The sequence below is a fragment of the Geospiza fortis genome, unplaced genomic scaffold (genome assembly GCF_000277835.1).
Source record: "Geospiza fortis unplaced genomic scaffold, GeoFor_1.0 scaffold424, whole genome shotgun sequence".
NCBI lineage: Eukaryota > Metazoa > Chordata > Aves > Passeriformes > Thraupidae > Geospiza > Geospiza fortis.
Window position 1 is genome coordinate 2029905 of NW_005054354.1, and position 26505 is coordinate 2056409.

At 37.6% G+C, this 26505-nt stretch overlaps 1 protein-coding gene across 1 annotated transcript in view; it reads right to left on the bottom strand.

Moving 5' to 3' along the window:
• Positions 1 to 1976: 1976 nt before the first annotated feature.
• Positions 1977 to 26505, bottom strand: part of PIK3CG (phosphatidylinositol-4,5-bisphosphate 3-kinase catalytic subunit gamma) — a 32316-nt gene continuing 7787 nt past the window's right edge. Inside the window, exons 3-11 of the mRNA XM_031059040.1 lie at positions 22676 to 22741; positions 22346 to 22571; positions 18370 to 18473; positions 16026 to 16172; positions 14629 to 14719; positions 11389 to 11519; positions 10670 to 10781; positions 8624 to 8781; positions 1977 to 3901 (exon numbers count right to left, since the gene is read on the bottom strand). Coding sequence (XP_030914900.1) covers positions 3620 to 3901; positions 8624 to 8781; positions 10670 to 10781; positions 11389 to 11519; positions 14629 to 14719; positions 16026 to 16172; positions 18370 to 18473; positions 22346 to 22571; positions 22676 to 22741 — 1317 coding nt within the window. The 3' untranslated portion in view covers positions 1977 to 3619. The remainder of the gene's footprint in view (positions 3902 to 8623; positions 8782 to 10669; positions 10782 to 11388; positions 11520 to 14628; positions 14720 to 16025; positions 16173 to 18369; positions 18474 to 22345; positions 22572 to 22675; positions 22742 to 26505) is intronic.

The following is a 26505-nucleotide window of genomic DNA, read 5'->3' on the forward strand; positions in this document are numbered from 1 at the left end:
TTTCTGGAATATTGTTTTTAACATATATTAGGTAAGTTGCAATGAGAAGATTCATGAAAACACATGAATGTTTTGCAGAAACTTCAGTGTTGCAGGGATGCTCAAAGAGCCCACCAGACCCTGCAGATGGCATCCCAAATTTTAATTTTAATAATTTTTTCTTTCCAAGGCTACTTTACACAAACTACATTATAAAGTCATTAGCACAGAGTCTGAAATCTGTATAAACCTTGGGATTCATGTGGATTTGCAGAATGGTGCTGGTAGTCAGGAAGAAAGGTTTATAACTAAAATACAAGAATCATAATTTCCATTGATATTTTTCGAAAGTAATTTGTTTGTATCTGTATTTCTGTATCATTGATCACATTTTAGAAAAAAATCTGCTAAACTTGTTAAGTCTCAATACTCTGCTAATGATACATTAAGCACCTCTAACAAGTGCAGCCAGTGTATTCAATGAAGATCTAAATATAATCACACTGTACACCTGAGCTCCATTTCAGCTTCTCTTCCTGTCCTGGAATATAATTAGGATGGAGCCTTGGGGACACACTCACTGCTAACCAACATCTCAATGACCTTGCTGGGGTCAAAGCAGATGTCAAGTCACAACTGAGTATCAGGCACTGACTCTAAGAATAGATTCAAATTTCCACTGTTAGGTGCAGTCATGATGTGAATGAAACTACCAAGAAAATACTACAGATCTCAAAGAAAAAGAAGTCCTTAAAATAATTTTCAAAAAACAATCTTAAGACTAACAGGAGACAGTGATGATAACTGAGACCTACTCAGAAAATTTAGTAATTTTCTTTTTCTGCATGCTGTGTTAGAGCTTCTGAAATAGGTTAGTGGTTAATGACTAATTTACATTTCCTGGTTTATAACCCTTAAAAACAGTTATTCTGCAGGGTCAGTGAGTTTGGGAGACTCAGGAAATTGTGGTTCAGCCTCCTGCTCCAGCAGTGGCATCTGTGCTAAAGCTCCAGCTCTCCAGGCCTTGGGAATGCCACTGCAGAAGGAGACAGCTGTGCTCTGTCTGGGACGTGCAGATGTGTCCCTGTGTGCACCTCCTCACCTGAAACGCAGCTCCTCTCCCTGCTGAGCCTGCACTGCCTCAAACCACATCTCTGTGTTGTTTCTCCTTGTGTCAGGGCTCGCCACAGAACCAGGTGAGTGGTGGGTGGAGGTTTCCAGAGGGACACAGAATCCAACTGATAATCAGCCACATGATCATGCTGCCGTTTGTAAGGAGATGCTGGCGCCCACAGCTTGCTCTGTAGGTAAAGAGGAGATCTGGCAGCCACTTTTGATCTCCCAGGAGCCAGGCTGGCCCAGAAGACACAAGGCAGCCCAGCAGAGCTCAGGCAGCTCAACCATAGGCTTCATGGGCAAGGAAAGCAATGAAGAGTCTGGGAATTTGCTCAGCACTGAGGTGTTTCAGGTGTCTGCAATAAACACAATTCAATACAGCACATTGTAAGCTGCTGATAAAAATCATCAGTGTAAGTTTAGTGCAGGACTAAACTACTTTCTTCTGGGTGCAGATCTCTTGTAGACCTTTTCCTGCAAATAGAGTCTCTTTTAAGAGTGCCATTTCCCTTGAAGTTGTGATTAGCATTTATTTCCCCATGCTAGCGTTAAATTTAGCACTAGATCTACTTATTTTTTAAAACTAGGAACTTGCTAAAATCTTCAGATTTTTCTTCATAGAACAAACCAGGAATTAATAAAGTGCTCTTCGAAAGTGGCAATATTCTATTCACATTTTTCAATTACAATAATTGCAATAGACTATTAAATTTCAATATATCTGACATCATACAGAGTTATTAATATGGAACTAAAACAATTCCTCTGAGTGGAACATTGAATATGATTTCTTACTGAGATTAGGTATTCTTTAAGAAACTGGATTAAAATTATTTACATGTATTTTGGGCTAAGCTGCTTATTCATGAATAACAATCAAATTAATAGAACATATCAATTTATTTCAGATCTATAAAATACAAATCTAAAAATATCATTTTACAGACAATATTCACCATTTAGTTTATATTTTAGTATGATCTAAAGCCTATCTTGCACAGAATAATAACGTAACAGAATAACAAAATAGTCTACATTTTAATCTTAGAGATTTCCTTAACTGGAGTCTACCATTTACATCAAAAATACTTGTGCACAGTAAACAATTAAACATCTACATTTCAAGAATAGATTGGCTACATCTCATAACTGAGACACCAATTACAGTACATTTATTAAAAATCCTTCAAGAATGCACTCAGTAGTAGCAGTAGTTAAAATCATAACAGTTCTGTGAAATGATCAAAGCAAATGATAACAGAATTTTAAAATTCAGTTAATCATTTATACGTAATGTAAAGCCCACGTAACACTACAATGAAGGAAGAAATTACATGGGCACAAGTGCAAAAAAGCAATATTATAAGCCATCTTCTCTCTTTGGTAACAATCAATTAGCAAGAAGTATACCATAATAATTCAAGTCAAAGACTAAACAGGCTATATGTCTTTTTCCTTTCCTACCACAGGCAGACTTGATTTGCAGGCAATCTACAGTAGAGAGTTAAAATTCTACTTAACACTGTCCATTTTTAACTCTTTTAAGTTTAAATATTGAAATTAAAGACAAGGGAATTTTTTTCTTTCATAAATAGCTTTTCAGTAGTATTGTTTCTTCAGAAATTTAAAAATAAATAGCAAAATATACACAACTTCAAAGATTACATTTAATTCCTTCTAGGTATATCCTGAAAATATCACCAAGGAATAAATAACTTTGGGTTTTTCAGATATTTGGTAATGTGTCAATTACTTTTAGATAAGGAGTTTTCTCTGAGGGATAAGGAAGTACCATTGCTTTTTCTACAAAGCTTTTCCTATACAGGTGGAATTTTAATAACTTTACACTAAGAATATAATCTGTAATATAACATGGATGTTACCCACTAAAAATTACAGTAAAAAAATCTTTGAAAATTAAACCTTCAGAACTTCATGTTCAAATCTGAGGAACTTCCCAGTAACTATGAAGTTCTCCTGGCAGTCAAGATTGGTTGTCTGTGTCAGGAGGTTACAGTAACAGAAAGGCAATTTCCCCCAGTGGCAGACCCAAAGCCCTTTTCTACTGACAACATATGAAAAATCCAGAAAGGACAAAATGTTGAGGAAGGGACAACAGAGAAGGATGTAGATGAAGAACACTTATGTCTAAACCATCCTGAGACACATAGGGATTTTCTCCAGAGATTTCACTATAACCATAGATTTTATATAAATTCTTCTGGTTTTGAAGGACTTGACCCTCACAAACAATTTAAGGTCACAGGGGGTTTGTAGGTTATCATCTTATTCAACCTCCTCCTTATATTTATCTGAAATTATTGCTAAAGAAAGAAAAAAAAAAAAACTTATCTGCTGGAAGATCTTCTGGAGGGGCAGCGTAAAGTCCTTGCCTTTTTACAAGATCCATTTAAGCTGCCAGAAGAGTAAAGGCAATTTTGACTGTTCATTTATTCATAATTCAGAAATAACATGTAGGTTCACTAACCTCCTATTCACACCCACAGTTAATTTACATAAAATATTAAGCAGAATGCTTTTCTACTCCTTGTTTGATTCCAAGCACAAGATGCAAAAACCAGTTAAACTGCACCGTCCAGCCCTTATCTCTGCAAACCTCTATCTGATCAAGAAAATGCTTTTTGGCATCTTCTTCACTTTTCCCTACTGTCAGTGCTTCCCTGATATATTCAATATCTTCTTTGCTGGTTAATTGGGGCATCCCAGTCATCAGCATCATGGAGAACAGGATGATCAGCAGGTTTGTGTGGTGTCGGAGAGCTAAATAAGCCTTCACACATACATCCTGTGAGAGAGAGGAGTTTTTTGTTAATTGAGGAGATGGATTGAGAGGGCTGGTGTAGGAATTTCACAGGACCTCATTAACCAATGCCATTCAATCCCTTGAGTGTCAGTGACAGGAGACCCAACAGAGCCATTCAATTGAGTGACACAAACTTCTGCACCTGCTGCTCAGTGTAACTTCATTCACCACAGCTTGGGGCAACAAGAGCTGTTTGGGTGTAAAACAAACAGGTCTTAATACTACATTAATTACTAAAGCATAAAACCTTAGCCTCACCAGAATTTCACAAGAATTTCTCTACCATATAACCTCTTTCTGTGGCTGTTAAAAGAGACAGCAATAATTCACTGTCTTCCTTTCCTGTTGGGATGTTCCCATTTAAAGACTGTGGCTGGCAAGTGAGACTGAACAAAGCAGCACCTCCAGGGGATTGCTCTTCATTTTCTCTAGATGTCTATTAACTGCGCAGTGGTGATGGATTATTTAACAGGGAGGATTTTCAGCCTTGGTGTTCTAAGGAATTTTGCTAGCTGACAGCTCTAGACTTCAGGCACTCTGCCTTGCTAGAGGATTTCTGTCACTATGCACTGTCATTCTGGATTCCATAGGCGTTTTTTAGGGCCTTTTCATTTCCATGTATAAATAATCTGTGCTTAACAACAGAACTTTTAGAAGAATGACATTCCTGCAGCTTGGAAAAACATGCAATGCTTTAAAAATAATTATTTCCTGCTAAGAGACTAATACATAAACTGAAATTATTATTTCTTATATTAAATTTATAACTCATCTACTAGCAGAAATAAGAACAATGCAACCAAGACATCAATCATCAATCAACTAGAAATTAGGTCTGCAATGCAGTAATGTAAAAATATGAAACATATTTCCAAGAAGGTTGTTATTATTTAAACCACAGCTGAAGCAATGCTAATTTTTACCCAATTAAATATTTAATTTAACCTTTCAACAGCTGTATATTAAGCTTTTGAATAATACTTGGGAAATCCAATTATTTTAATGTAAACTTCCAACAAATCCCAACAGCCCTCTAGAACACAGGGCACAAGATACATGTTTTTTTTTCTTCTCTGAAATAGGAAGAAGTGCACATATAATCTTAACATCTATCACTGTTTACATCAGCAACACCAGGACACCCAACTAGACAGGTTAGGAAAATACAAAGGAAGGAAGATGATACATTGAAGATCTGTCTGTACAATTTCTTTTTTTAGTATTGCCTGGGAGCTTAAATCTTTTACTCTATTCCCAAATAAATTCTATTCTGAAATAAGATCATACTTATGAAAGCAGTGTCAGTTTAGTTCTAGCTCAGCAAAAGATTAAATGCAATCGTCAAAGCACAGTTTACAATAGAAAACACCATCACCTTATCACAGGGAATAGCTTCTCTCCATTATAGCAGGAGAAATTTTTTTTTGTATTCTCAACTTCAAACAGACAAATCTTGTCACAAGAGTTAGTCTGTGTTTTGTTACCCTTGAAAGAGATGAAAGGTCTTTATAGTTATATCAAAGAAGGTTTTACATTTCTGTATGGATGATGTATCTCACTGCTTTGGGTGTCTGAGACAGAAAAACAATTACGCAGTCAAGAAAAACCTGGTATCACTGCATCTCACAGGCAATCCTTCCAGGAATTCAAAAGATTTAAAAAATCTGCATCTGCCTGTTACAGTTATTCATTCAGACAGGAACTGGATGTGGTTTTGCATTAATATCTTCCAAGAAAAGGAATTTTTACACTTCTGAGAGAGGCAGTGAGAACCAAAAATAGCCCAGACGATAGGTGTGTGTCAAGGGCATGCACATGTTTGCTGGGGGATTGAGAAGAAAGCTGCTAACTCATCTAAAGCCAGAGGCAAAATGAGAGAAGCTGAGGAGAAACCTAAACCCCATTGCCCAACAGGAAAGAAAAGAATAATCATTCTGAAAGCCTGAAACTGTCCTATTTATTATTATCCTAAAATCCAGGCATTTTTATAATATAAAGTGTCCAAGCTCTGTTACATAGGCCATCCCTTCCCTGTACAGTATACTCCAAATAAGTATTTCTCCGTGATGAATTGGATGCCCTTCTACTTTCTGTCACCTTTAATTACAAAATCTCATGTATTTGATTGTCAAATAAATAAATTCACTCTTCTGCAGTGAACTTTGGTCAAAGTTATTTTTCCTTTTAACCTTCTCCATCATCTGCAATATGAGCTCTGGCTAGCACATCTCTAGGGACTATGTCCAGTGAATAAAAAAGGAATAAAAATTTTATAAAAGTAGATTATTAAGTTAATAAAAACACCAAAGACTGTAAAAAAAAAGGAGTCTTCTGAAGTACAAACTGTTTAAATGTAGTAAAGTACAAAATAATGAGAGATGTTCTTAAAAATTAATGAAGGATAAATGCTGAGACTTTTCCATTAATACATGAATGAGTCAGCAGGCAGACTGAATGAATCCCTCAATATGAGGAAATATGATGAAACAAGTCAACTGAAAAGTTAAATGACAATTTTGATTTTTTTTTTTTAATTCTGGCCATGTAATTAAAACATATATTTTTTTATAGCCAAATCTGTGATGCAAATCTTGCTCTGTGTTACTCTTTTACTTGTATAGAAGTATTTTATTTTTACTTGTATAGAAGTATTTTTGAGACAGAAAAGACTTTTAATGTACTACTGCAATAGTGGTATATAAACAGTAGCTATTGCAGCAGAACTATACATGAACTTACAATTTTTGGTCAGTTTATTGTTGTCTGTGCCTAAACCATGTCACTTAAAATGCCCAGCTCTCATATCACCATCACAGCTCACAACAGTAAAAGCACATTAATCACCTTTTATCTGGCTAAGGGCGCTAGTGGAAATGACATTGCTGCTATCACAGCATTCCTAAACTGTGGATTAGTGGGATGGTAGCAGTACTTAGAAATTAGCACCAGAGTAACAAAAAGTTTATTTAGTCAAACCCAGGACTCCATGATGGAGGCATGATGTATTGAAGAGAGGCTATGACCAAACTTACTTCTGACTGATTTTGGTATTTGGGCTGCTGAAGTAAAGGTCAGATCCTCTCTAAAGAGCTGCATGATCCATATATATGAAAACAACTTTACCTCACTGCAGACACCTTTCAATTCTCCACACTTTGGCACACTTTAATGCTTCTAACTATTTTTTGCTTCAAGAACAGAGGTCTTTGAAATTACATACCCCAGACTGGTGTTTCAGTCCCACACCTGCACATGACTTACAGCTGCAGCAACAGCATCATTGTTGTACACAGCACAGCTCACAGGTTTCCCTGAGAGCACGGGCTCAGCATTCCCTTCTCATGTAGTTCCCTTCCCACAGTAGTTCAAACCCATGGCAAACCCCACGCTAACATATTTTGATCTACAAGTCCCCTTCAAAACACTTCCACTGTGATAAAGGCAGTCCTGGCAAAAATGAAGATTCAAAGATTGCACCTGGTTCTTTAATTATTTTCAGAAGTTTGGGCAGTGACTTCAACCAAAGATCTTTGGTTCTTCTTCACATGGGTCCTCTCCACACATGGCCTCTCCCTTTTGATTGTCTCTGGTGGACAATGTCATTTGTCCTAATATAAGAATACCATAAGGTGGGAATTGCAAGAGGGTCCAAATGGATCCCCATTCCTGGCAGGGGAGCCTGCAGGATATGTCCAACCTGAAGATGGGGAACACTCATTTTTGGATGAGTGAGTAAAAGCACTGAGATGCAGCCATATATGGAAACAAAATGCTGAAGTAACTGCATATGTGTTCAAAGGGACATAGTCACCATCCACCAGGAGGAACCTTAATTAGGTATTTGGAAAACCAGACTCCATACTGGGACTAGTTCACCTACAAGGAATCCAGAACATGAAATTCAGGCTTTGGCTTTGACTTGCTCTACAGAAGAATTTTTCTTTTAATATTATAAAGAACCTGCTTTCTAAATCAGACACTTTACTCAAAGCCTCTAAAGACCTCAGACATACATATACTTTTGACCAACCATGCTCCCATTCATTTCATTAAACATAGGAACTGCATACTAAACTCCCTCTTTGACCAGGTTCTACACTAGCTCAAATAATCACCACTGGTTTGAGAGCACTAAATTTCAAATAGAAGCAATAGAACAGATTTTTAATGCCATTTCTTTCACAGTTAAATCTATCCATCCACTTCGCAAACCACCATGTAAGATAGCTTTGGGTCACTACGGATTTTTACTCAGATGCAGTCCAAGCCCCAGAACTCGAGGGCAGAATCAGGAGGGAATAACGCTGGCCAAGCCAGCTGATGAATGCCTCACACCTGCTCATACTCCACAGAGGCTCTGCTTAGAACCATGAGCTTCTTCTAATTGCACCAACGCTGAGGCCCTCTGCAAAGTGTTTTCAATCAAGACAAGAAACAAAGAAAGAACTGCTTATCTGGTCTGCTGCTAATGAGCTTTTCAATGTGCCTTTGTGAATGTTTGAATTCTAGTTCCCATAATTGTGCAGATCATTTTTTCTCTTAGTTGGGCCTAAAATATCCTGGAATCATATTACGATTTGGTACATTTTATTAACATAATACCGAGGAGCCTAAATCTTTGAAAATCAAAGCACTAATGTTCATTTTAGAGGGTAAAAAAAACCACTGCTTAATTGACTTGCAGTTAGATTCCCATTCTTTTACCTGAAATTTGTGGAAATGGAGACTTGTCTTCTTTCCGGAAGTTCCCATGACATACAGAAAATCTGGAGTCAGCACAAAAGGAACTCTCTCCTTATTAATTCCAAGGAAGCTTTTATAATTCCCAAGAATATGGCCAAAATCAATATGGAAAAGGTTACCTTCATAAAGAGAAGAAGAAGTCACGTTCAGACAAATACAATAAACTGCTAAGAAAGCTTAGGTGCATTCACAGGAGTTCCAACCCCTTTTTTTTGGTATATATGATCACTCTTAAGTTCAGCAGAAAAGACTGTTTTCTTTCTTTTTTTCTGAAATAAATATTTCTGTCCTCTTAGCAAAATTACTTTTTGCTTATCTTGTTGTTGGCAGTTGTTAAAAGTCTGGCAGAACTGCTGTACTATCTAAATATACACTCACAGCTTTTCAAAACCAACCAAGGAAAGCTTGTGCCTCATACCCGTAACAATCAGAGCATCACTACACGGAAAAGGCTCGGGGGTTATGTTTCAAATACCCATGGGATTCTGGCACTACCCATCTCCTTGGCAAATGTCATTGACTAGAACATGCTTTCTCCTCACAGACCTTCATTAGCAATTTCTAAACCACTCTGTGTGTTCAAAGTCTGCATTGTCACCCTTTGGATAGCTTTGAGAGAGTAGCAGGGCATCAGCTCCCACAAAAGCAATGAAAACCTCTCCTTTTAAGGTCACTACACCTACAGGACTGGAGTGTGCTGCTCCTCTCCACATTACTTTATTACTTTCACTAGCACTCAGGAAATGGATATAAGAGTATGGTTACTTAAAAACACAGATTTGTAATAGTGGCATATTTATAAAAAAAGATAAAACATCAACTTATATAAGATGATACTTAACAGTGATCTGTAGGTGGAATATCCTTTAACGTTCCAGATTTAAAGCCAGCTTTCAAGTTCCCCCAGCCTACCAAATCTGACTCTCTGCAGACCTTTCAAACTGAGATCCTTCTGGCTCCTGAGGCTCAAGAGAGATCCTGTTAAAGACTCTGAGGCAAACCTGCTCATGACCACAACAGAACAACATATTTTTCTCAGTTTCCCTGTCTATTGACCCATGCCTCATGTTCTGCCAGTGGGAAAAACATCACAGTATATTATATATAATGTTGAAATGAAAGCATTTCTTAGTCACTTTTTCCCCAAGGGCTTCTGCTGAACTTTTTTACTGTAGCCTTCAATTAGATAATTTCTGCCTTCAGGATACTTCTTCTCTCCAGTTTTATATTATAAAACTTTAATATAATCAATAATAAATATTCAGCCTTCTAACTATTTTCCATCTCTTACCAGAGACTAATTATGAAGTGAGAGGATCATGAAACTAAAAGTGAATTCCTTAGACTAAATAAAACTCCTCCATATGTACTGATTGTTCAGGGGTTCTTTCCATAGGTAAGTAAAATTAAGGATGAAACAATGTGCAGCTATGGAAGTAACTCCCAAAGTTTAGAGTGCAAAAAAACCTGTGAGTTTCTTCAGGAGGATATAACCATCCCACAGATTTTAGTAGGTAAATAAATATACTCCATGTACACTTATTTCCTAAAATTTTTACAACAGTACACAAAGCAATTACATGCCTCAGAAGTGAAAACAGTCCAGCAACATCTGAATTCTGACAGAATTCAGTTCCACTGAACACTGTGAGAATCACAGCCACACATCAGATAGATGAACAGCTGCCTGCTTTATAAAGTTTTTTGGTGTTCAGACCTTAGATGTAGACAGTAAAAAAATTGGTTTACATTTCTAATGACTTAGTTTGTATCAAACTGCTCCTTGGAAAATAATGGCATTATTAATAATACATATTTCCAGTCTGTATGAAGGCCAACGGGGGTGAAAATACATTTCAATGTTACTTGACCTTGTAAGCACCACTGACAGAACTAGTTTGTGTCTCTTCATTCATTGTTAAATGCACTATTTATTAAAATGAAACATAAATCTAGCAAAGTATAGACAGTCTGCACATCTATGAAATTCTCAAAAAAACAACCCACCTGTCTCTGTAATCATGATGTTGTCATTGTGCCTGTCTCCTATTCCAAGTACAAAGGTTGCGACACAGTATCCAGCACATGAATAAACAAATCTTTCCACAGCTGCCTGAAACTAAAAAAAAATCTTAGAGATGTTAAATGCTTCAATGCTAGGCACTAAATGCAATCATTCTCAAAATTATGTACCTTGCTGTTTAAATACATCTATCAACAGTTAGGCAAACTGTCCTATAAAATACAGCACCGCACGGCAGAGACCAAGATCACAGCCCTGCACTACACCCCCTGTGCTGGCTCTATCCCTCAGCACAGAAAACCATAGAGCAGCTCACACATTCTGAGGGAAAAAATGTGGCAGAAAGCTGCAGTGGGTCAGTGGATGTACACAAGCAGAGGAATTTTGAGTACCCAAGCCTGCAGCTGAATCCTCTAAATCCACATTGCCTTTCAGTGCTCCTAGATGTCCTCTCAACCTGCTCCTCATGTATCACTTCTGACTTCCATTGATAAAGGAGTGATTTCAGAAGCATCTTGTCTCTCAGGAGCTTGGCTGCCAGCTGGATGCTAAAGACTCATTCACAGACACTCACAGCTGAGTGCAGGGAAAATGAATGGATTTTTCAAAATCCCACGAGTAACAAACACAAACATATGGGCTCAATGCTCCTAAATTAGTAGGGTGCAATTAAAAATCCTTCCTAAAAATTCAAAGAACTCACCTTCTCTTCAATCATGCATCTTTCCTTGAGCCACTGGTTTAATATTTCATCCTTAAATGCACCAGTGTTCCCAACTGTACTCTGTTGAATTTTGGCAATTGTTGTAGCATCTTTCACAATTTCGATCATTCCTTAAGAAAATAAGGAAAAAGTTAGAAGAAGTTATTAAATTTTTATCAAAGCATATTAAAAATATTCAAAATTAAATTTTAAACTGTGTTTAAAAACCAACTGCAGATCTTCACAGGTTGTAAGCAGAAATTTATTTGACAAGAAGCAATGGTTCCTGTTCATTCCCAGCTGAAACCAGCCAGAGTTCATAAAGAGCCTGGCATCAAAACAACTCTTTTCAAATGGATGTATCACATGATGAGTGGGGACTCACTGCGTAAATCTTTTCCCAAGGAGAGGAAATATTCCTGTCCTGATCTCAATTCACATTTTCCCCAGCTTCTCTCTAACTTCACAAATACAGGGAGCTGAAGAAAAGCTTTCATTTTGCTGCAGTCTAGGAATGCAAGTCTTGCCAGGGCTGTGACAGAGGAATAGAGCTGGCCCTCCTGCAGAAAATCCAATTTAAACTGAAGTGTGCATGTACCCAGAAAGCTCAGAAATACCAGTGCACAGTGAGGTACAGCACTGGGATTGCTGGTGGAAAGCTCTGGTTGTCAGGGCCATGGGGTCTCTCCCTAAATTGAACAGACCCTTGCAAGGCACACTGGCATGTCACAGCAATAATGTGCAAACAGGGCCTTGTCCTGTTCGTGCCAGCATGGCATGTGACAGAGAGGAAGCTAGAGGGAAATGCAGAAACAGAGGCTGCAACACAACCCTGCACTGCAGCCAAGACTAGCAAATGCAGTCCAGACTTGGCAGGCCTATATGGGGGAAAGTCAGATTTTAATTGGATTTATTTGGTAATCAGAAATTTTTTTTTCCCCTCTGGTTCAAGTTCAACAGTGTCTTCTAGCTTCAGCTTCAGTTCAGAGATAAGCAAGCAAACAAAAAAGCCATTTCTCTCCAAAGCAATTCAAAGCAGCTTCTGAGTTGGTTTCAATTTAACTGTCTGAACCAGATAAATTTCTTTCTATTCATAATCCCACCCTTTTGCAATTACTGAATTATGTGTAAATTTTCCTGTAACAGAGTCACAACACAGCAATCTCTTCCCGCCCTCTCTGCATGGCTGAATTCATGGCTGAATTTACCTGAAAATACCTGAAGGTATTTTCTTCTGTCTTTACAGTGGCCTGGATATGTTTGCCATAAAATTATGGTGGAAATATGACCTCCAAAAGCCGCCACCAAGACCACCAAATTAAAAAGCTTTGCATTTTGATCTCTCCTTGTCAAGCTGGTGTTTGTCTCCTGGGTGTGAGCTCCAGCTTCCATTCCAGCTGTTGAAAAAGCTTTCCCTGGCTGTGCTCACAAATCTCCCTCTGCCGGCCAAGAGCTCCTTGACGGCGGGGGAGCAGAGCTGGCTCAGGAGGTGCCAAGGACAGCAGTTCTCAGCTGGGCTGCATCCAGCTGGGAGGGAGTGCAGCAGGAAATGCATCATGAAATGTGTTTCTGGAGCTCTGTGGTGACTCTTCTAAGGGGCAGCTTGAACTTCTTAATTTCGGCAGTGATGCTGCACAGTAAGTAGCGGTAATTGCCTCACAGAGCCAGGAACATATGGACATGTCAAAGGGAGAGAGAGCAGGGTGTGACCTTTTACCAGTGATACAGAGAAGAGAAAGTCCATCCTACAGAGATCTGCTTGGCAGCAGCAGTGGAAAGGATAGATTTGCTTCCAAAATTACAAACTGCGCTGGATGCAGTGTCTTTAACAGAATGAGAATGCTCTATGCAGGAGGGGGTGCCAGCCCCAGATGTAAGACACCCATTTCCCTGTGCTCAGTGTAGAGTGGGGTACTGGCCTTGTGTCAATACACAGAAACTGCCCAAATTCCATGGGAGTAATAAGAGGGAGGGAAGAAGCAGCCTGGAAGAAGACCACATGTGAATACTGTGAAAGAACATTTGCATGCCAATACTCTTTGGTTCTGCTCCAAACAAGCATAAGCTCTACATCAAAGTGTGCCACATTGGGCATTACTAATTTAGGCTGCAGGTATTCTCAGCAAACCAAGCAGGAGTGTTAATATGATTAACCATGCCCCTGCTGTGGTGCTAAAAGGATGCTAAATTCTTATATCTCTCCCATGTCTATAGGAAAATCAAATATTATTTCCTTGAGACAGAAGAAAGGGGAATCAATTAAGAATTCATGAAACAATAACAGAAATCTGTAACTCAAGTATGAAAATGCTAGAATCACGGGCAGAATTCCTCCTTCTTCCTTCATTTTTTCAAAACATTACATTGTCTTGAGATAATTTTAAACAAAATTAAATCAGATCCTAAAAAGCTCTCTAAAAAATTAGGTTTAATGCCTCTAAAGAAGAGAAAGCCCCCAACTTTCCTTATAGTTAGTTAGCATTTTGATGTACAATTTTCCATTTCCTTTATTATTAAAATTCTAACAATAAATATCATTAATTTTAAAATATTTCCATTAGGAGAAAAGAAACCCTCTTATGTCACGCTACCAGGTATTTTATCAGTGAGTTTGGGTTTTCTGCATTGCAGAGATATCCTGAAATCAATAGGATGTTAAAAAATTTTATGTGGCAATAGATTTTAGAGAGGAAGTACATTACATAAGTATATTAAAGAGTTACAAAGAGTCTTAATTTTATTGGGAATTCTTACTTGATTTCTTTCACCACAAGTTCTGAAAAATCAATCATCTCAGCTGCAGGAACTAATGCCCAGTGAGAGCTATTACCTGAGTATCCTGTTAAATAATGTTGCTGCTTCTATGTGGTATAAGGTATGAAGCTTTAGGTCAGGAAAAAATATAAATGTTTTGCTCTTTATTTTACTCCTATCAATACATTAAAATACATCTTCAATAAGTCACTCACTTTCACTGGTGTTTCATACTAAATATTGTTATTAAAAAGGAGCTTGCAGCACAAGCCAAGCCATTGCACAGGAATCACAGCCAGTAAACAGCTGTGCCACAGCTCAAGGAAGGGCAGAAACCACTGTCAAGCTGCACCTGAAGGCTGCTCACAGAAAGTGTAATAAAGTGCTGTTTACCTCAGGACTACAGCACTTATTAGAATAGTTCTCCCAGATCTTCTGTAAATATGGTATTTTGAATTTCTAATCACAGTAAGTGTGATCACATACCTATTTTGTTCCCTGTAGAAATGCAACCATATGGCAACAAACAGAGGTCCAAGGATTCTGCTTCCCAAATGGATTCCATAATTCGAAGAATCTAGTAAAAACAAATGGATATGCTAAGTTTTTTCAAATTATTTGAACATTACAGATTACTCATACAAATAACACTTCTAAGACTTCTAAGACGGGGCTAAACTTACTTTGCTGTTTGATTAAGAGATAAATACAGAAATTGTGCAGCCATTCAAGATAATCAGTTATAGAACCAGGGTTTATATTTCTTCCTCTGTTCTGCAACCAGGAAATCTTTACGCTTCTATAAAGTATTAATAAATATATTGTATGATTTCTACATAAGGTGAGATTGAATATGTTAGCAAGCATACCCACTTTTCCCCATTAATATCTCCAAAAGCCCTAACAAACCAGTTGTCTGAAACTAGAGCGACACGAGCTACTGATTTTTCAATTGCTAACTTCACCCATTGCATAAACAAATGATAAAAACACTTCATAAGAGAAACAGGCCATCTTGCACTAAGTAAGATTCTGTCTCTAGTGTCATGGACATATTCTCTAAAAAATACTTTCGCTAGGATTTTTCTCCTGAGAAGCTGAGAGGCCTCAGAAACTAAATGTAAACAGTAATTATCTGCTGCTGTGAATGCAACAGGTATATCTTTGATTGGTCTCATGTGGATTGTTTCTACTTGCTGATCAATCACAGTCCAGCTGTCTTGGACTCTCTGGTCAGTCACAAGATTTTATTATCATTCCATTCCTTTCTTGTAGTGTGCTGTGGTTTAGGGGGTGACCAAAGCAGAGCTGGGAACACACTGATGTCCCTGTGTTCCAGCTGAACAGTGTCTGCTGAGTGCCAAGGCTGCCAGTTTCTCACCCACCTCACTGTGACTAGATTGAGATTGGGATGCACAAGAGATTGGGAAGGGACACAACCAGGCAGATGACCCGAACCACCAAAGAAATACTCCATGCTGAACAACGTCATGCTCAGCAATAAAACAGGGAGCAAGGGTTTATGTAGGTTAACCATCTTCTGTGCAGGGACTGGCTGGGAACTGGTCCACCCATGGGATGTGGAGTGACTGCCTTAGCACCACTTGTTTTGTTTTCTTCCTTATTAAACCACCTTTAGCTCAACTCACAAGTTTTCTTGCTCTTCCTCTTTTTCCATCCCACCAGGGTTAATCCATAACACAGTACAACAAAGATGAGCCAGTGCTGATGTCAGCCTTGCCATACAGAGTTTTAAATACAAAAGACAACCTCACGTTTCAAATGGACAGTGAAAACAAGGTATGCACGCTATGGAAAAGCAAAATGATTTTAAAATATTTTTAAATATTCATGTTATTCTTTATAAGGTTTAGCTCTCGTACCTGTAAAATTAGCATGTCCTGACGGAGGTCATCTCCGTGTTTGAAGATGATACCTATGGTTTCATTGGACAGAGCTGTTGGATCTGCACATTTAAATTCAAGCCAGAGGGGTTTCTTCTTGGATGCCATTACTTTACATTTTTCTATCTGTGAAAGACACGTTTACTGCTTCCTGATGGCAACATCAACCCAATAAACCTTTTTAACAGAATAGTTTACCAGCTTCTACTCAGCTGTACCACAAACAACACACTGAAAGCACATGTAAAGGACAGAGTTCAGTTGCCACACAAAGCCTCCCTGAACCTGCACAACTTTTAACCACTGTCCATGATAAAGGAAAAAGTGTATTATAACTCTCCAAAACTGGATTTACCTTCCTTCAGACAAATTTAAAACAGGAATAGAGATTCTGACAAATCTGGAAAATACAGACCTTCACAACAGCACTTTGACAAGCGCTTTGCAAAACCAGAACATAATCATTGTCCAATGCAATTCACCACATCATCCACCCTTCTGACTTCTAGCAGCTACATTCCAGATTGCTTGATTCAATTCCCTTCGTAATTTCTTCAAATTCATGGAGGAAATGGCATTTTTGAAACTAATTTAATGTAATCATTCATAAAATAATAGATTCCCTATTTAGTTTTATTACATTTTCAATACTGATAAATTCAGACTTGAAACTGCAGTATTTCAAATGTTTTTTTCATTCATTATGGCTAAGACAACTGTAGTATGTCTTACTTTCTATTCTGGAATTCCTGATTCATTGTTGAACATTACTATGTACAATAAAGCCATCTAAAATTTAAAAAAAAGCAAGTTTGAGAGCACATAGGAGCATGATATAGGAGTATTTTCGTATACTCATGTTTCATCTAGTGAAATTCTGAGCCTGCAGTTTTAAACAAAATAGATTTTACCATCCTTATTTTCAAAAAGGAAAGAACTTTAAAAATCTTTGAACTTATTTGAAACTCTGACTTTGCTTCTAATACTTGGTTTAGACTTTAAAAATTTTAGGTTTTGAAGATTATGGACAAACAGTACTTGTTAGATTGAACATTAAATGAAAGCTTAGTTGGTTTTACCAAACGTTTTTATTCATATAGTTTGGAAAAAGAAAAGCTAACCCATCGATTTTTGGACATCCTTTGTAAATCTATTGTTTAGTTCATCTAGGAAGGTCCTGGTAAGACTGAATATTTCCTAAGTGAAGGAAAACTAGAAAATCCAGAGAAATCTTTTTTATTTTAAAAACTACTTTCTGTCAAGCTGTTGATGATTTCTGCACCAAAAAAAATAAAAGAAGACTAAAGAGAATATACAAAATGCTAACAAGAAAACAGTATTTAAGAAATCACAAACTACTTCTGAATAAGAAATGTCTGAATTGGCTTCTGTGCTGACAGTGCTTCAGCCTCACTCACCTGAAAGGTGTTTCATTATCTCAGATTGAAGACAGACCAGCTTATAGCCTATCTTCCAAGGCACAGGTTTATTTAACAGAAACATGGCCATATCTAGACAATGCCTGAACATTCAGCAATTCCTTAAATTGCATGGTTTGTCTGTCCTTAGCTAGGAGAAAATTAAGGGGTTCTTTCCTTGTAAGGTCCTTGCTGCACATGAAGTGAGTCCAAGGATCTTGACTGTGCTTCTTTAGCCAGACTTCACATTGCATTTTAGATGTATGATCCAATTTCCTCTCACTACACATCTGCTGATCTATGAATCTTTTTTTAACTCTGAGTCAACATACACAATTGCAATCTCACCACAAAACTGAAGGCAGCAATATAAAAAAACCCAAGTGTTTCTTAATGTATTTCTAACAAAATCATAATGTACTTTCTAACAAAACCAACACAGAGATACTGAAAAATCAGAAATAGCTGAGGCAGACGTTTTTGTCAGTATGATGAAGGTCTGGACCCAAACCTAGTGACAGATATGAATCAGGATAAGACAGAGAAAGTAACTGGAAGAATAGAAACTGAATATCCCAAAGCCCCTGAATCAGATAAGAGTTTCATACAGTTATTTAATTTTAAAAAAAAGTCAGCTATTCAACTAATGGAAAAAGAAAAGTATAATTGCCATTTAATGATTAGGATTTCATGGGTTATTGAAATTTTTTTAGCACATGGTGGCATGCTATTACATTTAGAAAATTAATAATAGCTCTGGGAACAAAAACCTACTGAGTCCATGCAATGTCACTGTGTCACACAGAATTAAGACCTTTTGACTTATTAGCAAACTTTTTATCAAGTGACACATACTTTCAAATAATTTTTTTTTAATTATTTGTAGAAAGTCAGAATATACTTACCACTAGTGCTCCTGCTCTTAGCCCAGGATCATATGGAACTCTAAAACTTTCTGGAAGTTTACTGCCCTGTAATTTTTCAAGCTTTTGTCTCAGCTGTGCAATAACTGGAATTACAAGAAAGAAAACACAATGAAATCAAACATTGGAAGGCAAAAAGGTTATCCGTAATCAAATTTGTTGAGCATTATACTTTGGCTAAAAAGCTCTGTTTAGCTGCCATTTTAAATTGCTTTCCTCCTGGATCTCCTGATTCAAGGAATGGAAGAAAACTCTTTAACTTGCACTATCAATGGCCAGGATTGTTTCAGATACCTAAATGTAAAGTCTTCAAACACCTCAGAAGTCATGTGCCTTCTCTGCAGTATTAGAAACACGGAACAGTAAGAGTTTACATTAAAATGGCAGCTTTTGTTTAAAAAACAAAACACAGTAGAACACACCAAAAAGTATTTTCCCTCTTAACTGACAAGAAATGCAGACAGACTCATGGCTTTTGAATTCCTGGAATCAATTACTCTGTAACCATAAGGAGACAAACTACAGAGACACTGAATTTCCTATCCTCCTAAAACTGGTTTCACAGTGCAGCCTTCTTAATCTCACATTCCTGTAAGAAGAAAATTTGCTGTGTATTTATATGAACAAGAATTTTAATGTTCATACCTAAATGCAATCTTTTAATTAATAAAACCTCAAGCCCCTGAATCTTCAACTCAGAATAGTACAGATGATACAATGCATGATGTATTTTTTTTCACCTCAGCTAGTGAGTGTCAGCAGCATAAGCAATACACTGGTGATTACCATGCATTAGGGCAAAGACCTGAACACTGTCCTAAAGGAAACTGTAGCTACACAGCAGAGGATGTATATACATGTAAAGTAATTTTGGGGATAAAAATTAAAGAGGAAAAAAAATATACTGATAAAGCTAAACATGGACCTGGATATGTAAAATAGAATCATAGAATCATGGGTTAGTTTGGGTTGGACAGGACCTTTAAAGGCTATCTAGTCCAGTCCCCCTGCAACGAGCAGGGACATCTTCAACTCAATTTGCTCAGAGAGCCATCCAACCTTACCATTAATATTTCCAGGCATGGGACATTTCTACCACCCTAGGCAACTTGTCCCAGTGTGCCAACACTCTCATCATAAAAACAAAACCAAAACAAAATAAAAATTAAAAAAACCAAAAAAAACCCCAAAACCACAAAAAACCCAAAACACATTAATCCTTGTCCTATCACTACAGGCCCTACCAAAAAGTTTGTCCCCCAGCTTTTTACAAACTCCCTGTAAGCTCTGGCAGGCTGATGTTAGGTCTCCTGAGCCTTCGCCAGGCTGAACAATCCTCACAGGAGAGCTTCTCCAGCCCTGCCATTGTTTTTGTGATTCTCCTCTGGACTCACTCCAGCAAATCCATGTCTTTCCTGTCCTGAGTGGCCCAGAGCTGGATGCAATATTCCACATGGAGTGTCACAGGGGCCACGTAGAGGGGCAGAATCACCTCCCTTGACCTGCTGCCTATGCTATTTTTGATGCAGCCCAAGACACAGACTTTTTGGGCTATTAGTGTACATTAGACAAAAATCAGGACAGTTCAAACACTGCTATCAAATTAAGAAAGTGAAGCCAAAAGAATTGGTTGACAACTCACAGAACACAAATGTTACACCTGTCCTAGAGGGTTTTAGCAAAGAACTACTAGCAGTGTCTGGTAACTAACACAGTATCTCTTCTGGTAAAAAGTAAACCTAGCAGCAATACTCAGGAGCTAACATGTGGCCTTTAAAATGAGATACTTTTCAACAAAAATACCTCAAGAATCCCAAACCCAAACAAACAATAACACAAAACCAAACCAATCAAACAAAAAAAGCCCCTAACAACTCCACCCTGCCCCCTCAAAAGCACCTAAATTGTAGTAACTTGGAAAAATGAAACAACTTTCTATAATGTAACTATAGATTTCCTAGACAGCTATCTAGGAAAGTTACTGTTCACAGTTTACTGTTAGAGTTTACTGTTAGCTCAGTAAGTCTCCTCATTGTAATGTAATGTAATGTAATTTGAAAACTGTACACAAACCAACTGAAGCTACAAAAGACTAGGAATAGCTGATTTTAAGACACAAGTAAAGGCACTTGCTAAAACCACTTTCAAGTTGATCTGGCTTAAGAACACGGTGCTGTGCATTTTAAGCAATGAAATAGCTGCATAGACACATTCTTGGGAAAAAAATCATCTAGCTCAGAGGGTGATGAAAGCAGATAATCCCATGCAAGACGTAATACTATCATCTTATGAATTTATTTATTATTACTTGCTATCTTCAAATATAAGCAAAGAGACTACAGTGAAAAGTGAAAGAAACAGTTTGACAATGTTTGCTACTGGAATAGTATGGACCTAGCAGGAAGGAATTTGTTCTTTACAGAAAATCCACAAACACTGGAGAAATATATATATACAAGAATAAGATGAGACTGCATGACAGAATGAAATGAAACAGGATAAAACATTCAGACTGAAAATATGAACAACGATGAACTTAAAAATGTTGGGACAAAAAAGAAGCAATAACCTACAGAATAAATTTTTGGATATACATTTTTAAAAATATAAGAAGTAGAGGGTGCCTGTAGAAAAAATTATGTCCTCAATAATCAGAGAATAAATTACATTAGATATAGAATTACTAGGACACTCCACAGTTTCAGGAAGCCTTATTCAGTGAAAATGTCAATTATATAAGTCATCTTTCAGTGTTCTGCTGTACATTACATCCAAAGATTCTTTAACTTCAAAACCTGGTGGGTGTTAATATGATTGCTTTCTCTTGAAGCTTTTCTTCTTTGCCCACATATCCTTCAAAGATAATGTGTTATAGAATCCACTGCTCTTACAGACATGTACATCTGCAAGGTTGTATAGTTTCTAAAATATGCAATTCTGACTAAATACATTTTGGTTATAGAATATTTTAAGAAAAAATTAGGAAGTTGTTTAGAAAAAGTGTTTTATATGGGGCTTCAGTAAGTATCTTAACTCACACTATGTGGTAACATAACAGATTTTACAGTATATATTGAAGAATAAATGCATATTTTCTTCAAATCTCTTTTCAAACACCACCACAGTCACTTCTGTATAACCAGAGTGGAAAAGCTTTCCCATCCAAGGACTTCCTGGCTTGGAGCATACCAGGCTAGATATGCAGGAAAAGGTAGTCTCTCTACAGCTTTTAGAATTTTAATACTGTCATACATCCTCTCGCACTTACTCCCAACACCAAGCAAGTAACAGGAATGAGGATAAACAAGCTTTTAAGAAAGTTGGGGGTGAGAGAAAAGGCAGGCAAAACCCAGAGGTAAAGAAGCATTGCATAACCCTACTGTGGCTTCCAAAGCAGTGCTTGCAAGAACTGGAAATAACAATACAACATCCCTCTGACAGGACTCCTCAAAGCCACGCCCTGTATATTCACACCTGATCCACGCCTGATCCTTCCATGGCATAGCAGAGGCTGCACTGGACTCCTCCCTGACCTTCCTGCCAAAAATCTTCTAGTGAGAGTTTAGAGAAAGGCTGTATTTCTTGGCAAGTGCCGCTTTTAATTTCCAGTTAATATTTGTGTCTTTTTTCAGCACTGGCATTCAGCTAAAGTACAAGAACTTATCTGTTTCCCAGTTGGCATGGCTTGAGGTTCAAGAAGATAAGCCAAAGCTTGAGAAAATACTGGATGACTAGAACATTGATATTCTTCCCCTTTTGGGGTGAAATGAGCAAACAAATATATTACTGGTTCAATCATTATTAACTTATACTCACATTTTAAAGGAAGTAAAAATTATGCCCTCTGACAGCAATTTATCCCCAAATTTTCTCAATGAACAATACAATCTGCTGCCTAGTTTTTCACACCCAAAGAGAAAAAAATATTAACAACAAAGAAGTGCCTGTTAGCAAATACCTTGAGAAGTAACATCATACTTTTCCGCAGAAACTGATTTAATCTCCATTGTGACTTTATGCAGCAATTCAATTACTTGAACCTGCTTCATGAAATCGTGCAGCATTGCTTTTCCACAGCCCCTAAGGTAGGCCTCAAGGATGACTGCAAACCTCTGTTGGTAGTGCATGGACTGGGCAATTTCGCTTCTTAAGAACCAAAACAAGAAGTGACCAATTCTTTTGTTCTACAGGTAAAGAAAAACACTACAAATTAGCATTCATTTCTGACAAAGGGTTTTAATAATGCCAGCAACTTCAGCATAAGTTGGCTATATTTTGAAGTACTTACTCTCAAACCACGTTTCAGCAAAAATCTGGCTAATGCACTGTCATGATACGGCTCAAATTTCACAGCCTGAGTGATACAAACATAAAAGAAATGTTGTTAACACATTTAAGATCCCATTGCTTACACTTAACCAGTGACATCTAGAGAACATGCTGCTGCAAGAGTAGAAAATGTGTAACAAAGCAGGTCTTTTTGAGGCTTCTCTGTCTGATTCAAGAAGCACATTTTGTTTGCAACAGGTTCTTTTCAGGTTTATTATTAATGTGACAACTCCCTAACCAGAGAGTCCAGCCTGAGCATATGCACAAAGCAACGTCATTCTTGGCAAAAGCCAGCAAGATCAGAAACCAGCTTGCAGTATGACTGATACTGAGAATGCTTGAAATGATTACTGACAGATGGACTAATGTGCTTGTAATAGCTCTTAAATAAAATGTTTCAATAAAAAAATACTGGTTTTGGTCAACATGCACTACTTCGAGACTAGGGCATCAGGATTTACTGGTGGGCTCCCCAGAAAAAACAGGATACAGGAGCAGCTTTTCAGAGCACTTACCTGGCCTTTATTCCATAAATGAATGACAGAATAAAGGCTCTGATACACATCCTACAATAATGAAGCACAATTAAGAGGAAGACTTCACCAGAGCTTTTTTTTTTTGACTGTGAAAACAGATGTATTTTTTCTCTTTCAAAAGCTGCTCCCCTCCACCCAAGTCCACAGACATTTCCAAGCTACTGCCAAAAAAGGAGGTGGGAGGAGAAAGTCAACAACTATTTTCAAGTGCCAGTATTGGAATTTTTTTGGTTATTCTCCATCCCAATAACCAAGTGAATTGGTCTACCAGAAAACCATCACACTTCCAGATTCTGGGTAGTACCAGGGAACTTCTCCACTTCAACTTATTTTTCCAGCTGCTTCTTTCATGCTGCTTGAGGAATTCAAGCTTACAGAAGGTTTGTATTCAGATTAATGGTGGAAAAAAGTATGCACTTATATCCCACGGTAACAAAAGAGAAATAAGAAGCATACAATCTATGAATCAGAGTCACAAAATCCCTGTCATGGACTGAGGGGGTTGGTGAATGGCTTCAGGTTCTGGAAATAGAGTGCCAGGAAGCAGCCTGTAGGGAGATTAGGGGAAAACAAAGGGATGCGCAGAGAGCTGGGTGCATGTAGTATGCTCAGCTTTCAGAAGCAACAAAGTATGCAAACCTCTAGCAACACTTATTCAACAGAATATAATGGCTCTTTCAAGATCACTGCGGTCTGCAGCTTGCAAAGAAGCAACCAAGCCATCAGCAAAGGTCTGCTAAATTCATCAAACAAATCAGTTTTATAAACTCTTACAAATACTGTGGCACATAGTTGCATTTTTATTATTAAAATATCAACATGATTTCTGAAATGCAAATCATCCTGTGGGTTTAATCAAAAGAAAAAAAAATTAAGTCAACTTTCCAATGAAGCAACTTATGAAAATGTCACAAAGACACGTTCTGTCTAGCGGCTGGCTAAGAGACAGACAAGAAAGCTAAGCACCAGACAGACAAAAAAGGCAAGCACCAGACTTGCCCTTCTCCTGTATCATAATTCTGCAAGAACTGTCTTGACTGTCTGCAGCACTGTTTTATATCCCCAAACAACATCATCTTATTTAGGAAAGACAATGAGAATTTACAAATATAACAATATCTAGATCCTTTTACTTTGTGTATGAGATTATGAGGTATGAAGGGTTTTTAATAAAAATTAATTTTCATTGCAGTAAGGTGCCCAAAAGCAATAATTATCACATAAATTCAAATGGATTTTCTTACAGTTCCAAGAAAGCCTATTATAAACCTCACTCTGATATATACTATGCCTAATGTTCACATAACCTTGAAAAACAAGTTAAGACTGAAATACAGCCAAACAACCAACCATTACTTCAAAACAAAACCTCCTTATTGAACTTGCAAATATATTTCAACATAAAACAATATTAAAAAATGCATCACAACCATCGTTATTGAGCTGGTGCTTTAGATAATTATTTTTAACAGTCCAGCCCTTTTTTCTTCACAAAGTCAAATATCAGCTTTTGCACAGCAGCAATAAAAGTTGGCCATTAAAAAATGTCTGGTGGCACTGACCTGTGTGTACTTTTTCCTTGTCAGTTCAGCAGAAGGCCTTTACTCACTGCCATATACATGCAGTACAGCCATAAGTGTTTATCTCAAAAAGAATTTTGTTGCATTTTAACTACCCTGTCCATGGTTTATCAACGGTATACAAAAAAACAGACATCATAAGAAGGTCAATAGGTCGATTTATGGTGTGGCTGCTTCTATTAGAAATAACCTGTGGGGAAATAAAATGCTTGATTGCTAACTCTACAGAGGATAAAACGGGAATATCCTGTGCAGAGTGAAATAAGCCATAGAGCTTTCATAAAGGTGTGCATTTGAAAAGTGACAACCATTTGCAGAAGAGATGCATCCACTGGAGCAGAGGAATTGCCGACATCCATTCTCTGAAAAATGTAGATTTTAAATACACTGTCATACCAAAACTTTGCTGCAGAATGCTGACAGCTGATGTTACATAGTTAGCTAAGAAATAAAAACAGGGAAAGCAACAGAGAAGTAAAAGTTGGACTGTAGCATGTTTTTCATTTTTAAGGATGGTAAGCTCATTATTTCTTACAACACCTCTTACTAAAAATGATGCAGTGAAGTTAAGGCACTATGATTTTATGCTGCAATATTTTGTTTAACTGTTAGAAAGGTTTATTCTTTTTAAAACAAACCAGATTTGTACTTCCTGAAAACAAACAATTCCTTTTAAAAAAATGGAAACAACCCCCATACTTCCCCTATTTTCTCAGGCATTTTGATAGCAACCAATCATCATCCCAAACTCCTAATTTAGATTAAAAAAAAAAGAATAAAATTGCTGAGCCACATGTAGACAGCAAAAGCTCACAAGCCAAGAATATATATAGCAGCAGCGACGTGGGAGGCCCAATGAGGTAACCGCAGCGACTCCTTTGGTTAATGCAGAAGTGCATAAATTCTGCCTCAGCTTCAGACAAGCAAAGACAAGGCTAGAAAGGCTTTGTTTAAAGCATGACCACTCTGCAGTAAAATCTGAAATACTAATTCAGATTTTTCAGAACTTCATTTTCCTGGGATTTTGAGCTCTCTCTTAACCTGCAGAAATAAAAAGCTGCTACCCCAGCTGCAGTAGTTCCTTTTTTTTTTTTTTTTAATTTTGAATGTTGTCCTCTGATTCTTTGAAAAAAGTATTTCCTGCTCTGAGGGATACCAGCCTTTCCATGCAAAACAGAGCCCCACCTGGCTCCAGGGGCTGGGCTTACCAGGAAGAACACAAGGTTACACCTTCCATCAGACACCAGAGGAGACTTTGCCACTGCCAACTGATGGCACCATGTTGAGAGAAAAGCAACCAAACCAAGCTTCTTGTGTAACTGATATTAACATTCCCAATGTTTGATCTGGCAGATGCACACAAAAAGTGCTTTAAATCTATACAGCAATGATCCTTTGCAATTAGAACCATAATTTTGTACCCAAGTTCCCAGAAGGACTTAATCTTGGTATGTAGTCCTATCACCTCTTGAGCTACTTTCAAAATTTGGAGGGGGGGGGGAAGTTTCTAGATAAATTTGCTCCCCTTAACAGCACAAGACTGAAGTTGCTACAACAGCTGCAACATACCATGTTATTACACTGGTGTTCTTGACCTAAAACTCAACCCCAGATTTTGCTTCAGGCCTGGCCCATGTCAACATCTGCATTTACTTTCTTTCTATCTACACTCT